The 15962-nt window shown below is 39.3% G+C and overlaps 1 protein-coding gene across 1 annotated transcript; it reads left to right on the top strand.

Annotated features, from left to right (window-relative positions):
* The first annotated feature begins 288 nt into the window (after window positions 1-288).
* On the top strand, window positions 289-15552 carry cops7a (COP9 constitutive photomorphogenic homolog subunit 7A). The gene is made up of 8 exons (XM_042489410.1): window positions 289-895; window positions 6326-6448; window positions 9139-9214; window positions 9956-10044; window positions 12185-12387; window positions 12490-12595; window positions 13395-13564; window positions 14999-15552. The coding sequence occupies exons 2-8, from the start codon at window positions 6326-6328 to the stop codon at window positions 15036-15038; spliced, it is 807 nt and encodes a 268-aa protein (XP_042345344.1). The 5' UTR covers window positions 289-895; the 3' UTR covers window positions 15039-15552.
* The last annotated feature ends 410 nt before the right edge of the window (window positions 15553-15962 follow it).

Genomic DNA, 15962 nt, shown 5'->3' with positions numbered 1-15962 from the left:
ATTTAGAAAATAACTTTGCCACTACTTAAAGTCCTAAAGGTGTATGGAAAAACTCTATATTGAATCCAAAAAATGTATACATTAATAGGTACTACATTTTTTGAATGTCTCTGACATTGCTCTTTTGTGCTCCTTGATTATTAACCTAATTGATTCTCCTTTTTTGTTACCTTTTTTTTAAAAAAAAAAAAGAAAGAAAAAGAAAAAACTTTGTCTTTGATTTTCCAATATTTTGCTACTTTTACTGTTGTGTTAGAATGTGTGACTGTGATTAAGCATCATTCCCATCATTTTTTGTTTTTTATTTGTTTTATATGAAGTATTTTTGGCTATAAAGATGCCATTTAACCCTTTGAAACCTGATCTAATTGGTTTGATTTCTTTCATAAACATAGGGAGAGGGTAAAACAACTTAAAAAGTCGTGGCCCAAAAAATATAAAGAAATTTAAGTTAAATTAAGTTTTTTAAAAAAGCAATATGCTCAGATTTTAAACGGTTACGCTGCCAACTCACTTTTTGATTGTTTTAATGTAATGGATTGAAAGGCATTTCACCAGAAGAAAAAATAATAAAAAACTGGTGACAAAGCAGAGGACGAATGTTCTCCCTTTCTCGCCTCGGTGACCCCCATAAAATTGATTTTGGGATCTCTGACCTCGTGTTTGTGACCCTGTATTGATCTGGACTGTTGCAGGTGGTTTAAATCGGATCCCCGCTGGGTGACGCTGTCTCCTCTGATCCACGGAAATAGCTGTTGATCGACAGCTGCTTTTGTCCCGCCCACTCCCCTCTACCGTCCAATCAGCGCTTACGTTGCTTTGTTGTTGTGCGTGTGCTGACAGCGGAACTGAACAATCGAGAGGGAGGCTATCTGCTACAAACCAACACAACAAGGTGAATTTCAACACATACATCCCTATTTTAACAGTTTTGCGGAAACATTTACCTGCCGTTTTTATTTGTTGGTCATTTGCGCAGTGTAGGGTCGTGATTTGAATCCCCAGAAGGGCTTAAAATGAAGTGAGGCCTAACGTCAACGGATAAGTGAAGCCTGACGGTTGGTTAGCCGTTAGCAACCGAGCTAGCATGACACATTGAGTTCAAATAATAGCTAACACTTGTTTTTAAGGGAACTCTGTGCCTAAAACAGCCTTAAACGGTATGTGTTGGTACGTTAAACCCGTTTCTATAATTTGCACCAATGTCTGTTATTAAATAAGATATGTAGCTCTCATGTTTTAGCCGGCTGGCTTAACGTTAGCTGTGCAGCTAATGTCAGCGTTATAATAGGGGGAGGGAGTTTGGCTTAGATAGCTTGACTTTTAATTTTTAGGTCACTGTTATCCTTTAGGTTTGGATCATTTTAATATGTGGGTGAGCTCCTGAAACGCTGAAAAGTAAAGTCAGCTTGTGTCAACATGATTAACAAGTCTGCAATGTAGCATCACAGTCGTTGCAAAGGGTGGTTGTGCAGTATGTATAAACACGTGATAATTTATGTTACTGAAAGTGTCTGTTTATGTGTATATCTCTGCCTTTCTGTGTGTTTTTTACCCTCTGAAACTTGAAGCAACATTACTTTTCTTGTGCTGCTTTCAGACGACTTTTACAAGTATTTTCACCTTGTGCCCTGGGGTTTGATTTCTTTCAAAAACATGGGTTAAAAAAAAAAGTATATGAACACCTTGACAAGACATACCTAAAATTGCAGGAAAACAAGAAGATGTAGATTCCTTTAAGTTAAGGAAAATGCCTTGAAAAATATAGTTTTAATTATAATCCTTTTATTTTACTGTTAATACATTTTTTTATATATTCTACCTACTTAATTTATGTTTGTCACTTTTAATCACGTTAACTTGTGGGTTTATTACTTTTATTGTGTCTGTTGTCTGTATGTCATCTATTTCTTTTATTATTTTATATCTACATTATCCTTATCTTCATTCTGCATCTAGCATTACTTGTCCTCTGCTTTTAATTTTATCCTACTCTACCCAAGTGTCCTCTCACTTGTGTTCAGTACTACAGTTTGGCTTTCTGTTGTTGTATCACTGTCTATGTTTCCCATTTCTGTTTTGCTTTGTTTGTCAAAGCACTTTGTGAATTCAGTTTTTAAAGGTGCTATCTAAAAAGAAAAGTTATCATTATTATTATTGTTATTATCATAATTATATATTTAAAATTATTTTACAGAACTATTATAAGTTTTCAAACACCCTTCAAGTCTTGTTCTTTTATCATTTTTTGTTTGTTTTGTTTTGTGTTTTGATTTGAATCATTTTCAGGTATTTTCTTGTACTTTTTACGAACTTCTTACTGATTTTTGGGTCATTTATTCTTCTGTTGCTCATTGCCTTGTTCCCATGTTTTTTAAAGAAACCTAGCCACTTTGCAGAAGTTTTAACTTTCAGCAGGTTGACTTCACCACATTTGTAGTGACACACTTTAGAAGGTAGAAATGATGTTTATTACCTATTGTAAGTAACAGAAATCTGACAAAATCAGAGCCCTTGACTAACAAACTTTCAGTCAGGCCTGAAGAGAGTATTTTACCTTGTGTATCTCATTGCGTAATATCCATTAAGTTACTGCTGAATGGTTGGTGTGTTATTTGAACAGTTGATCAAAAGAAGTTAAACAACAACAGTTTTGTTGATTAATAGTTTTACTCATTTATGAGATGAATTTCATTTGGTTCTAGACTGCTGATTGTACTAAACAAGCAATTTAAAGGGAACACACTGATGTCCGAGAAATGTATGCATTCAAACAAATATTAGAAAAAGGCAATTGGAAGATGGTTCAATAAGGAATATCATTGTTAGTTTTTAGTGCTAATGTTTGACCCTTCCTAACACTTGTGTTACACAATAATAATTTTGAACTCACATTATTTTTTTGTCATAACAAACACATTCTGCATATACAGCCATGATCTCCTTTCTAAAAAACATATGTTAAGAAATACAGTAGTAACAATGCTTACACCCTGAGAACATTTTCCAGGAGCTTTGACCTTTCTCCTGCTCCCACACATTTTTGGCTTCTCTGTTTTTAATGTAACATTGCTTTTACTTGGCTGGGACATTGCAATAAGTTATCACCACTGCCCACACAAAGTTAAATCCTTAACATACAGTTTTACCATTTTGGTTTTCCTTAAGTAGTTAAGAGGTCATGAAAGTCATTGTATCTCAGATAATTCCACAGTATTATGTACTGTATATTCTGTATCAGCTTGTTTCAACTCTTTATTGAAGCCTTATGGTGTTTACACTGAGTGAAATACTCAAACTCAAGACTTCATTTTTTTGTCTACATCCTACCATCCACTAGAAATATTCTAGATGTGTTGTGCATCTTTTTCCCCAAAGTCCAGTGTGACATATTTGGTATTTTTTTTAAAGTCTGATATCCTCACTAGAATTTTAATAATGTTTTGTGGGCATAAACAATGTTTGGCTGTACAGCATGAGTTTGTAATGAGTGATCCACTGCAGACTGCTGGTTGATCAGGGTTTTCCCTCTCGCTTGTATCCAGAGAGAATATACGTTAAAATTCTCTTTAGCATCTCATCATCTTGTTGACATGCTCATCAGCAAAACAAGACATATCCACCCACATATCTGTTGAGACACGTCTGAATTGATCATTAAAATAATTCAACACATTGCACTTCATTCCATTAAAATCTTAAGTCTTACAAGAGGTTTGCAGGGATCTTGAGGGCCATTTAAGGTCCATTTCGGTTGAAGAGGATTATGGGAAAGATAGATGAGCCACGTTTTTATTAGACATGAGAGTCTGCTGAAGTGAGTGCTGTTTTTCTCAGTTTGGAGTATGATGTACTTTACAACAGTGGAAACTTACAGCTACTGAATTCATTTTTAAATTGTTTTCCCCTCTAGTTGTACCTTTTTATTATTTTATGAAATGTTTTATTCAGTTTGATTTCCCAACACTATTTTGAATCAAAATCTCATTGTAAAAGTACAAATAACAATGAAGCAATAATAATGACAAAACATTAACAAATGCTAAATGTTTTGAATGGGGTGTGTGGTGCCTGTTGTTCTGTACAAAAGAGAACAGAAGGTACAAGAGAAGCGTTTTTTGGGAGAATTATTTTTGTTGACATTATGTTGGCATGATCCATAATTAAACATTGATGGCAATAACAGGCTAAATGAATTAAGAAGCATTTTGAGCAACAACAATTAAGTAATTAAATAAGGTCATTACTGCATGACAAAACAGTTTTTCACAAAGAGTACGACTACGTGTCCCTTTGCACTTGGGAATCCTTAGAATTATTGTTAGTAATTTTCTAGTAATGTTTGTTTTTTCTTTTTATTTTATTTTTAATTATCAAATCTCAGTGGTCACCGAGGGTATCTGAGCAGCTGCATCTTGCATATTGAGCAGGTCCACATATTCCTCCAGCCAGCTCTCACTAATATGCAGCCAGTTCTGTCCTCCTTTTAAATTCAATATAAATACACAGATGCATCCAATCCAGCTTGATTTGACTTTTTAAAACTCCCCAAATTAAAGGAGGTACTGTGTCTGAAATGGTGTAGGTTAATAATGTGTTTGGCTGCAACACATGCCTGCTCATCTGTTCTGCTTGCTTGAGAATGTGCTCTTTATGCCTTTTTGATGGTGGTGCAGTGGGACAACATATGGAACATGTGCATGTGTGCATGTAAATTTGTCAGATTTAGGATGATGCAATTTATATCAGGTCCCTCAGCTCTGATGGTAATGAATAAGAAACCAGTCAGACTAGTCTTAGCTCAGCAGTTGGTATCCACATTCTCCATTGCTTTCATTTTAGGGAATGGCCTTAGGTAATAAAACCAGTCTGATGCAACCGCAATAATTTTATAATGTATCTGTAAGTCTGAGCTTCCTTTGTGTCCCAAGTTTTGTCTGCTGGGATTAAAATTTCTTAAAATATCCCATCAAAGTCAACAGGACAGCTTCTCACGTTGGGATATTTGTCAGTTAAGGCTTTTGAATTGAAAAGAACATACAAGGAGAGTCAGTCTGACATCCTGTCCGTGCTTGTAAGAGCCACTTGATCACGCAGACTTGGTAAAAATGTTTGTCTTGGTATATGACTTAACAGTTTCTGTATATTTTGAATAGTGTATAGCGGAAGACTATGCACTATGTGCATTATTTATTATATTATTTTTGTGAGAATACAGGTAAAGGTTAATAGCGATAGGTATGGTGCTGTATGACGTGCTTGCGGACAACAAGAAGTCTGCGTAGGTGTGGATTGTCATAAGTTTTTGATTGTGTAATGCCTTGTTACAGAGTATGATAAGGGGTGATATGCAAGATTAGGAATAGGACTTCAAGTCAGTAGTGGATCAGACGAGATGTGATTTTGGAAAGACATTGCCTGCTATATTTTTTATTTTATTTTTTTGTATTTTAAAATAAACCTCTTTCAAGTTTTTCCCATGCCTTATGTGAAGGGACTGGAATACGAGTCAAAACTGAGACACCTTGCAGACAAAGTGGCCTAGGAGCTTTGATATGTTGAAACGGCCACTACATTGCTATTTATTTATTTTAATTTTTGGGTATTTTTTTCTGTAAAGCTTGTAGATTACAAAGCCAGAGTCAGGCCACAGTACAGATTAGTCATTGGTCCTGTTTTGTTGTTGTTGTTCTTCTTGTTGTTGTTTTCGGGATTCACTGTCTGGAGACAAAATATCTCCCGGAGACACAGGCAGATTCCTGTTACTACTTAAGTAATTATTCTGGTTTTGCCCTCAGCCCAAAGTGCATTTGCATCATGTCTCCATGCAGGAAATGGGTTTTGATGAATATACATGCCCTGCTTCGCATTCATTACATTTGTTGCCCACATTGGTGCTACCTAGTGCAGCTACTCTTTTACCTTCTGAGTAGCTCTCCAGATAATTTGAGGGTTAAGGGCTTCGGTCAAGAGCACTTGGCTGTTAGACGTTAAATGAAAAGGGAGTATTGTTCGTTCAATTCTATGTCCTTTGAACAGGCCACAAGTGGCTGGACTATTATTTCGAGGGGTATGGCAAAGACACCTAGATCCTGTGGAGTCCTAGTTTTTATTGATCTTTTTTTTTTATTGTTTAGTATTTATGGAAGTTTGTGGCATGGTGTCCCTGGATGCTATTCTTCAGATGGCAGAGTCAAGGCAGCAACAAAGATGTTATTTCCCTTATTTTCTACTTTCTACAGAACTCTGGTGCTCTTACGTGTCTCTCTGTAGTACTTTTGTCTAACCTGCTAACCTCTTTGTCTCCTGTGTCCCCTGGTGTCAGATGGAGGTGGAGCAGCTCCTGTCTCTGTCAGGCTCAGCACTGGCCCAGGCTGTCAGCTCTCTGCTGGAGACCCCAGGCCTCTACGTCTTTTCTGACATCCTGGAGCTGCCTAATGTCAGAGAGGTAAACGCACTCTCCCACAATCCATCTTCCTCACCCTTTGTGTCTTTTGGGACCTTTTCAGACCTGGCATGAAAAAAATCCATCTTAATCACAGCTAGACAGTTAATCTCACAGGTGTTAATGTATCCAAGACACGTGGAGAGGCTGATATGCCACATTTAGAGGGGTCAGTCACACATGTGACTACATTGTTAGTGCAGCATCAACACAAAGTGTATATCCTTACCACATTGAACCACATTTATCATATATGACTGTTGAAATGTGTAGCCTATACATTTGGGCATCAATGACGTAATCAAAGTCACGACTCAGCTCCCAATCAACACATCTATATAAAGAGTTCCTGTGTGTGACGCTGCTTTCAGTTTCAAAAAGTACATCAACAGCATATTGCGCATGTTGTCCGTTAAACTTGCATGAGATAACGTAGTTAACACCCTATTTTGGAAGTGAAATGCTGCTGTTAGAGTAGAGTAGGATTGTGTTACACCATTGCTTCATTCTTTAAGGAAAGCCCTGGAAAGAATGGAGAAAAAGTCAGACCAGGGGGAGACATTTATGTTTCTTTTATGCACTGAACAGTCAAACTGCATTTGTTTTTATTTTATTTAAGGACCACACCAAGGTTTTGTGCAGGTAAAATAGGAGACAAAGCAGCACTGCTAAAGAATGTGTACAGACAACATTAGCCATTTTTACACAGATATCACGTTATAGGGCTGCTATGACGTCCCTACTTTACGCCACCTTTTCTTTTTCACACAGAACCAGGCAACATTTTGCATCATCCCGCATCCAATGTGTGATTTTCGACAGCATGTTCAAGAAGCAAAAGAGGCACGATGTGTAAAGCACAGTGTCTGCCTCTGTTGTGACATATAACATATGTGTCTGCAGCACTTTTTTAACAATAACTACACCATAATATGGCAATAACAATCATTTACCACCCTAGTTATGTGGAGGGTGAGGGTGAGCATCTCCCAGACTTCATTGTCTCCTCAATTTGCAGATGTTTTCATCTGCTGTTCTTCTTTGAGTTAGCTCAGGGGTGTCCAAATTTTGAATGAGGACCAGATTAGATGAAGTAAAAAACCCGGGGGCTCGCTGCTTCTTGCATCATATGGCTTATTTAAAGAAAAAACAACATACAAATGAAAAGAACGCAGTGAAAAAGTATTCAACTTTCCACTGATCCTAAAAGCAAGGGCCCTCGCTGTCGACTGCACTTCTTTGCTGTGGCCATGTCTGCTACCTAGCAAGAAATGTCTATTGTTAGGTAACAGTTTGTTTGCTTGTTTACCGTCACCACCTTGTTTCCACTTGGTGCATTAACTTGGATAGTGCTGCTTTTGTGAAGTGAACGGGAAAAATGTAAAGTGAACTTGCTTGATTAATCAATGTTGTGTGGCAGGCTACATGTAGTATGTTTTGAAAGACAAGCAGTAGGCCATTTAAAGTTGGTCCTCAGGCTACGATTGACCCCCAAGTTGGATTTTGAACATGCCTGAGTTAGTTGTTAACTGCTACTAGCTGCTTTTTAAATCTCCTGACGTTCGGTCACACACATAACACGTCGTGAAAACATCACATCCATCTATGCTCCCATCCTGCCGGCTGTCCCTTTACACAGACATCAATTCAGTGCTGTTACTACCTCTGTTGCCAGCATAAGGGCGAGATGACTCTGTCCTCCTCTGTCATACCTTTCATACAGAATAGCGAGGCGGAGTAACAGCACGAAATTCCCACTTTTGAACAGGCCATGTAAAAAAAGACTTTTGCTCACTTTCCTTCACTGGTTTTCTGCTTCAGTATTTTTTTTTTTGTGACCTTTAATGGCTCATAGCAGGTCTACTCAGTTATGTTTTTTTACTGCAATATTGTCAGTGGATTTTAAAGTTAAAAATCCCCCACATTAATTTTCACAACTCATTCTATTACTGATCTTTAGTTGAGCTGATAACATTGGCTATTTATAATATTTCCTCTCATACAGTCCTCCTCTTGGGGGATGAATAAACACTTGCATTTCCAAAAGTGTCTTCTTTTCAAACAGTATTTGTGGCTCAGCAGCAGAGAACATTTTCTTTTGCTCGTCACTGCTTTCGCATCAGATTTCATTGTCTTGTCCAAGACGTCAGATAAACTGTGGATCATTCACATCTAAATGGAAAATTGCGTTGACTAAAAATTTTACGCCATGGTGGTAATTTTTGCTAAACTTAGTTGATTACCCCCCCCGGTGTTTACTGTAATAAGTGAGGCAGTTTGAAGGAGAATACATATTCATACATGAGATCAAAACACAGATGAAAGTCAGACACGACAGACATTTGAGTCAGCCATAAGGAAAAATCATGGAAGTTATTTCTCTGTTTGGATGTTGAGTAGGAATCTGAAGTCTGATCAGAAAGAAACACGGGTCGGATTTTGATGCCAGGTGTGAACGTAACCCTTCTCACATTAATCCAAGTATGTCTAAATTTAATTAGCCAGGTCTTCATGTGGTCTTCTCTGTCTCTCTCTCTCTCTCTTACTCCCACTCTCACTGAGTCTCAGCAAGACCTCTCCTCAGAGATGTGCAAAGATAAAATGCAGTTGCACGGTTTTTATGTAGAGAGTCTCATTACTTCTGTGTTCTGTCACATTTTCTTCCTTCCCCTCATCTCCCCTCTGCACCACAGCTGGAGAATGGCCCTCATGCACCGATGTACCAGCTCCTCAACCTCTTTGCCTATGGAACCTACTGCGACTACAAAGGTATTGCAGTGGCAGCACAGTGTAAATAAGTAATAGGGCGTCCCTGCAACTCTTTTATTATGAGCTGTATTTCTTCGCTGCAGGGCAGGCACCTTAACATCCTCACCTGAGACACTGAAGGCAGGTTATTCAGAGACAAACTTACTGTAATGCTCTTATCTGTTTGGGCAACTTTTTATTAGGCGTTTTGATTGGCTGATGATTGTGTGTGTTGCAGCGTTGCCGGCACAAATGGACAATAAACGAATCTTTTGTGACTTAATTTGCCGTCTGTGTAATGCATCGGGAAGCTTCAACAAGAAGTGGAATGTTAATTATGTCTAATTTTATGCCGAACATCAACCAATAGCCTGGAAAAAGAATGTAGCCTACTTTATTGTTCCGTTCCCTTTCGAGTCACGCCGACAGGGAGCACATTTACTTTCATAGAGCTGTGTAGTGGAGCCCGTAGAGGAGCTGTCAGAGCTGCTGTCTCGGCGGGTGTGAGTCCTGTCACCAGGGGAGCATGGCAGCAGGAGACAGTCGCTGGAGACCCACTTCCTCCCGTTTCTGTTCTCCGGCTGCTTAAAGGGCTCCACACTCACCTGCATGTCCCTGTGTAACATTACACTTCAAAAGTAATAAGTAAGGCCTCGATTATGTGGCTGTTTGACCCACAGCAATGTGACACTTACACACTGTTCTGGTTTATTTTCCACATTGTGTCTCTTTTTTATTTCATGTTCTCGTCTGCTGCTGTAGAGAGAGCAGCCTCTCTTCCAGAGTTGACCCCAGCACAAAGAAATAAACTCCGCCACCTGTCAATCATCAGCCTGGCATCCAACCTCAAGGTACTGGCTTATTCTTTTCTTTTTGCAGTTTGCAATGAAAAGTGCAGCTTAACTGTGTAATGTTGTATTTGTCTTAAAAGTAAAAATAAATGTCATTTAATGCAGCCACCGTGTTACTGCAAGCTTCATAAAGCAAAGCCTATTAATGATGTGTCAACAACTCATTTTCAAAATATTTATGTGAGGTTGGCTGTGATTTTAAAGGTCCAGTGTGTAGGATTTAGGGGCATCTATTGGCAGAAATAATGTATAATGTACGTATTTATGTTTTCATGAGATTTTATCACCTGAAAATAAGAATTGTTTTGTTTTTGGTACCTTAGAATAAGGTGTTTAAATCTAGGGATCCTTAAAAAGTCTTAAAAAGCAGTCATATAAAAAAATAAGGCCTTTAATTGGACTAAAATATCCTAAATTAGTCTTTCAAATATACTAAGACATGGGAAGTTGGATAACTTGGGTTTTTTTTTCTGATGATTGTTCACAAATAATTTCTAGAATACCTCTCGTGTTTAACTTTACACAGATGAGAGTAGTGGAACCAACAACACTCATATTTTGTTTGTTTTGCCAGTATACTTAGAGCAGACGATCCACTCCCTGCACCCTCACTGTACCCTGGACATCATGGGGAAGTGCAAATTCTAAAAAAGTGGCCATTTAAAAAGGTTTCACTGCATGGCTGAAACCATTACAAGGCAATGCATACAAATCTCTGTGAATTATATGCAAAAACTTTCCAAACTCAGCACGATGGGAATCAGAAGGATCCCACACACAGTTTGAAAAACACAGAATTGCCAAGAAAACTTGCCAACAAATTCCAGATATTTTCCCTAAAAAGTCATGTTTTCTGTTACAATAAAAAATTTGGCAAAACTGTCTCAAAATTAAACTAACCTAATTAATGTTAATGCGTAATTAATGTTGGTTCATGTTTTGTTTATTTTCCTTTAATTGATTATTGGTCTTAAAATTCATTCCAAGTAGCCTTAAGAAGTATTAAATCGAACTTGCCTCATATCCAGAACACACTAAATGCATGAGCAGCCCATAAATGTCATGGATACACATATACACCTGTTTTACCCAATCTTTTCTGTCTCAGTTTCAAAATAAAAGCCCTCTGACAATGTTACTATTTACAGAATCCCATCAATTGTTGACACAAGGCTTTTTATTTCGATATATTTGTAGGACCCTGTTTTTTACAATACAGTAGCTTGCAGGGCTTCATAAATGAGTGGAGTATCGGCTTTAAATTGTAGAAATACAGTAGTCACAGCAGCAGGCAGCTCTGCAGCAGTGTGGCAGTAACAACACTGTCAGTGTGAACACCACAAGCTTGCCAGGCGCAGCAGTTCGGTTGGCACCGAGCTTTAGTAATCCTGATCTACATATGGAGTTGGTCCTCTCCTTCGGAGTCTGCCATGTTGTTTCCACAGTAGCCCAGAGGGGACAAATCAAACACATGCATGGCATATGGCAGAAGTTTCAGCTCTGCGTCCTCACCACTAGATGCCACTAAATCCAGCGCAGTGGACCTTTAAGTATGTAGGTGTTTTTATGTCATCCAAATTACAGAAACAGATGAGCCTTTCAGTCTCAAGTTTCCAAAGACAGAGTTACCAGCACAGCCACTTCGGCTCATGCCATTAGACTTATTACCCCTCCCTCCATGTGCATAATAAAGTATTAAATGTTCCTTTATTAAGGCATCTCTCATTCGCAGCTTCCACCATGCTGCACATTTTTCTGTGCCCTTTTCTTTCTCTGCTCCTGATAAATAATTGATTCATTATTCTCACCAGCTCTGTCCCTTTTTTTTTTTTAACTTAATCTCACTTTCTACTAACACTGCTCCTTTCACTTCTGCCCTTGTTTTTCTCCTTTAATATGTCACATGCTTTCCCTGCATGGAGGCTTGAACTCTCTAATTGCCCAGTGGAGGATTGTTAAATTCAAAACACCCCTTTCATCTTCCTCTGGCAGTGACATTTAGACAAATAGGCAATTTCACTGTAACATTTTATTGTCATTTTCCATCAAACCATTTAAGTGGAATCAAATTATCTGCCTGTATACCTTGGTCAAAAAAAGGGAAGATAAGTGAAGTCTCTTCGTGTCTTTTTCCCCTCAGTGCCTGCCGTACTCACTGCTCCTGCAGCAGCTTGAGCTGAAGAATGTGCGGGAGCTGGAGGACCTGCTGATCGACGCAGTTTACTGCGACATCATCCAGGGCAAACTGGACCAGAGGAACCAGCAGGTGGAGGTAGACTGCAGCGTGGGTCGTGACCTCGGCCCCAACGAGCTTCCAAACATAGTCAACACGCTGCAAGAGTGGTCAGTATCAGCTCTGCGTGTCAGTGCACATCAGTTTTGTTTTTTTTTCAAATTGCATTTGACTTTCAACCTCCCTTCACACCTTTCTTCTCTCTCTCTCAGGTGCACAGGGTGTGAGGCAGTGTTGTGCGGTATTGAGGAGCAGGTCTCGAGGGCAAACCAATACAGAGAGAGCCAACTAAAAGTTAAAGTCCAAGTGGAAACAGAGGTTAGTCCCTCATCTAATCAGCCTACAGCTGTCTCACTCTTCCCCCCAGAAAATCCAGTAAATGTAACTCTTCACTCTTCAGCATCTCTGTTGTTATGCTTCTAGCTGCTTGTGGTATTTTAGTTTCCTCCTGACTGCATATTATATTTTTTGCCTCTTGTTTGAGGGTAAAACTGAAACAGCAGCACAGTGATACTGGGTTGTTTAGTGTGCCGGTGCACCGCTAAACACATAACAGCGAGGCCTGGGAAAGCTGTTTAGATGGAGTGAAATCTGTCAGCCAGCAGCAGCAACAATGCAACTGTCAGCTGACAAAACAAACAACAATGTGGGCTGACAGGACAAAAGCCATGGTAGCTTTCCTAATTAACAAACAACCGCCTGCTTGGACAATAATGTTCATAGTATGATCTTATTTAAGCCAGAACAACATTCAACAGTTCACTGTTTTATCAGTCTCTCTTGACATGTTTGTGTTTGTATTGGACATGTTGTCTGGTGACGTATACACCAGTTTCGCCACGCAAATTTAGCAGCGGATCCAGAGTACCCACCGGCTAAAATACCCATCAAATTGAGTGCAGACTATTAAGAGTCAGTGCTGGGGTGTTATTTGCATTATAGGGCCACCCAGGGGTTGGGCTCAACCGATGCATCTCAAGTATTAACATGCTGCTGTGTGAGTTTACCCTCAAACGTGATTATTGTCTTCCATCGCTTGGAAAAATTTGAACTTGTCCTTTAACTCAACCCTCCTCTTAAATTTTTAATTTTTAATTCACCTTTACTTTCACCTCAGGTGTCAAACCTACAGAAAACGTTAAAGGCCAGCGCTGCCTCTCCGTCATCAGGCCCCGCCCCAGCAGGTGCTGCCTCCAATCAGGACGCAGACCAGCCGGCAGAGCCACGAGACCCCGCCTCTTCTCAGGAACCACGACAACCAGGCAAAAAAAGCTCTAAAGTGAAAGGGTGAGTACTCTGACATCACCTTTTTCTTGTGTTGACTGTATAGATGGAGGTATGCAGGTGCACAGAGGGAGGCAGCCAAATATCGTCCGCATGAATAAAGTTCTCTGCATGTTTTTAAACAAAGGGAACCACAAAGAGTTTGCATAGAAATTGCATTCATAAAGCATGGCCAAACATTTCAGAAATTGAACACATAAAATATGTTTGGCCATGTAGAATAATCTGCTGAAATGTTTTATTCAGAATTGCTGTTGCGCTGGTAAATCAAGCTGAGGCTTTTTCAAGCAAGAAATGCTATTTATTCCTGCAAGTCACAAAATTGGAACAAAAACAGCTGCGTGTGGAGGTTTTTTCCATTAAGATTCTTTTATTGCAGCTTCTCCTTTTGTTCTGTAAAAACACTTTGTTACGGTGCTTTTTGAAAAATGCTTTATAAATACGAATTTACCTAGTTATATACGGAGTACTATAAAGACTACTTCAAATACGAAATGAAAGCCATTAGTCCAATGTTCTTGTTGAGAGCAAAGCTAATTCAACACAGAAACGCTATGTTTCTATTTTTTCAATAAACATTAAAAAGCCAGCTGCTGGTGTGTGTGTGTGTGTGTGTGTGTGTGTGTGTGTGTGTGTGTGTGTGTGTGTGTGTGTGTGGTGTGTGTGTGTGTGTGTGTGTGTGTGTGAGAGCACGTGTGTCTGCATGAAGTAGCTTTATTATCACATGCACATCAGTGTTTTGCAGCAGTGTTCTAACCCTGCTATCAGCGACGCTCTTCCTGTTCTGCTTCCATCCGGCCCAATTACCGTTGGCTAATTTCACATCTGTCCTGTATTGTAAAATGTCACTGGATACACAAATGCCCCACGTGCTCTCCTTCCAAAAGAACCATTCCCCCCTCCAGTGATCAGACGAGATGTTTTGCTCGTCTGGTGTTTATGTTTGTTGCCGGCGAACAGAAAGCAGTGATTATTTTCTGGCTGCCTGTCATGTTTTGATGAAGCATAGAGCCATATAATTTTCATCACTCAGCACTGCACTTCATTCAAATGAAGATCCACTTAATGTTTGGAAATCCAAATTAATGATAGCTTAACCTCAATCCTCGAATTAAAAATGAGATTTGACACCATTTCTTTATAAGGCTATTTAAAGGGTTGGACTGATAGTGCAGCGGTTATTATTAGAAAAAGGTTCTTTGCAAAAAATTCTTTTTAATTTGCAGAAATAGGAAATCCGCTGAGATCAGTTTGAATTAAAAAATGCTAAATACTGACATCAGATATTTAAACACAAAGATACTGTTGCACCAGGGTTGCATCAGTAATATGCTTGTTTAGTTGTGCAAGTGGAAAGTAAACATTTCATTACAGTATTTTGATAAATCCTTACAAAAAAACGACGCTGTCTTTCTTACCGCTATGTTTTTCGCTCAGGCTGCGTGGCAGTGGGAAGATCTGGTCCAAATCCAACTAAAGACAAGAGACTGAGGCACTGATGGACACTCTCACTGATTTACGGACACAGGGACATGTTGACGGACAAACGGATGTTCACGGACACCCTTGTCACACACACACTCGTCACAGTAAAACCAGGAAACTTCACTGGAACTTTTCTTGCCACCAGATCTCACCTTGACGGATTCGGAAACAAGCACTGGCTGATGGAAAATGACAGGTGTGACATCCACTCTTGCAGTTGTTAATAGCCTAACTGGCAGACTTTCCGTGCACAGACATACACACACACAAGTCACCCATAACACATGAAGACAGAACAGGTTGCAGCAGGAGTCAGTTGCCTTTGACCAGACACAGGATCAGTGTATTTGAAGCGTACGTGTGCATCTCTGTTGGTTTAAAAATGTTCTTTTAGTTTCAATTAATGTTGCTTTGTTGTTGTTTTTTTCTCTCTGCTGAGTTGAGACATGTATAAAATCAGAATATAAATTGTCAGGAAATAAAACGAAGCCCTGTACTTACCCTGACTGCCTCATTAATGTCACTGTCACTTCTTTTATTAAATGCACTTCAAAGTGCATCTCTGGAGGGTGCACAACTAAATGTTAACTCGCAGAAGGGGGCTACCCGTTAGGAGGTCAAGCCATTAATTAGGGCATGTCCCTAAAGAGACTAATGTATTATAGAGCTGAGGCTTCCCCTGTGCGCAACCAGCATGGCTACACACACATCCACACACACACCAAGTGCATTCATATTTCATATGCGTATGTTTTGCCCAGAGCTTCTATTTCAATGTCAAAATTGCCTGTTGAAATTGCCTGCCACCCTCCCTTGTACCTCCATCACACAGTCAAGATTGCCTTCATCATGCCGGCCATGTCCGTCTCTCACTCTTTTGATTCTGTTTTCCCTAAATTCTCCTCGTCCTGCATGA

This window comes from Plectropomus leopardus, chromosome 7 (genome assembly GCF_008729295.1).
Source record: "Plectropomus leopardus isolate mb chromosome 7, YSFRI_Pleo_2.0, whole genome shotgun sequence".
Taxonomy (NCBI): Eukaryota; Metazoa; Chordata; class Actinopteri; order Perciformes; family Serranidae; genus Plectropomus; species Plectropomus leopardus.
The sequence above is the reverse complement of the archived record's forward strand: the minus strand, read 5'-3'. Positions and strand labels throughout refer to the sequence as shown.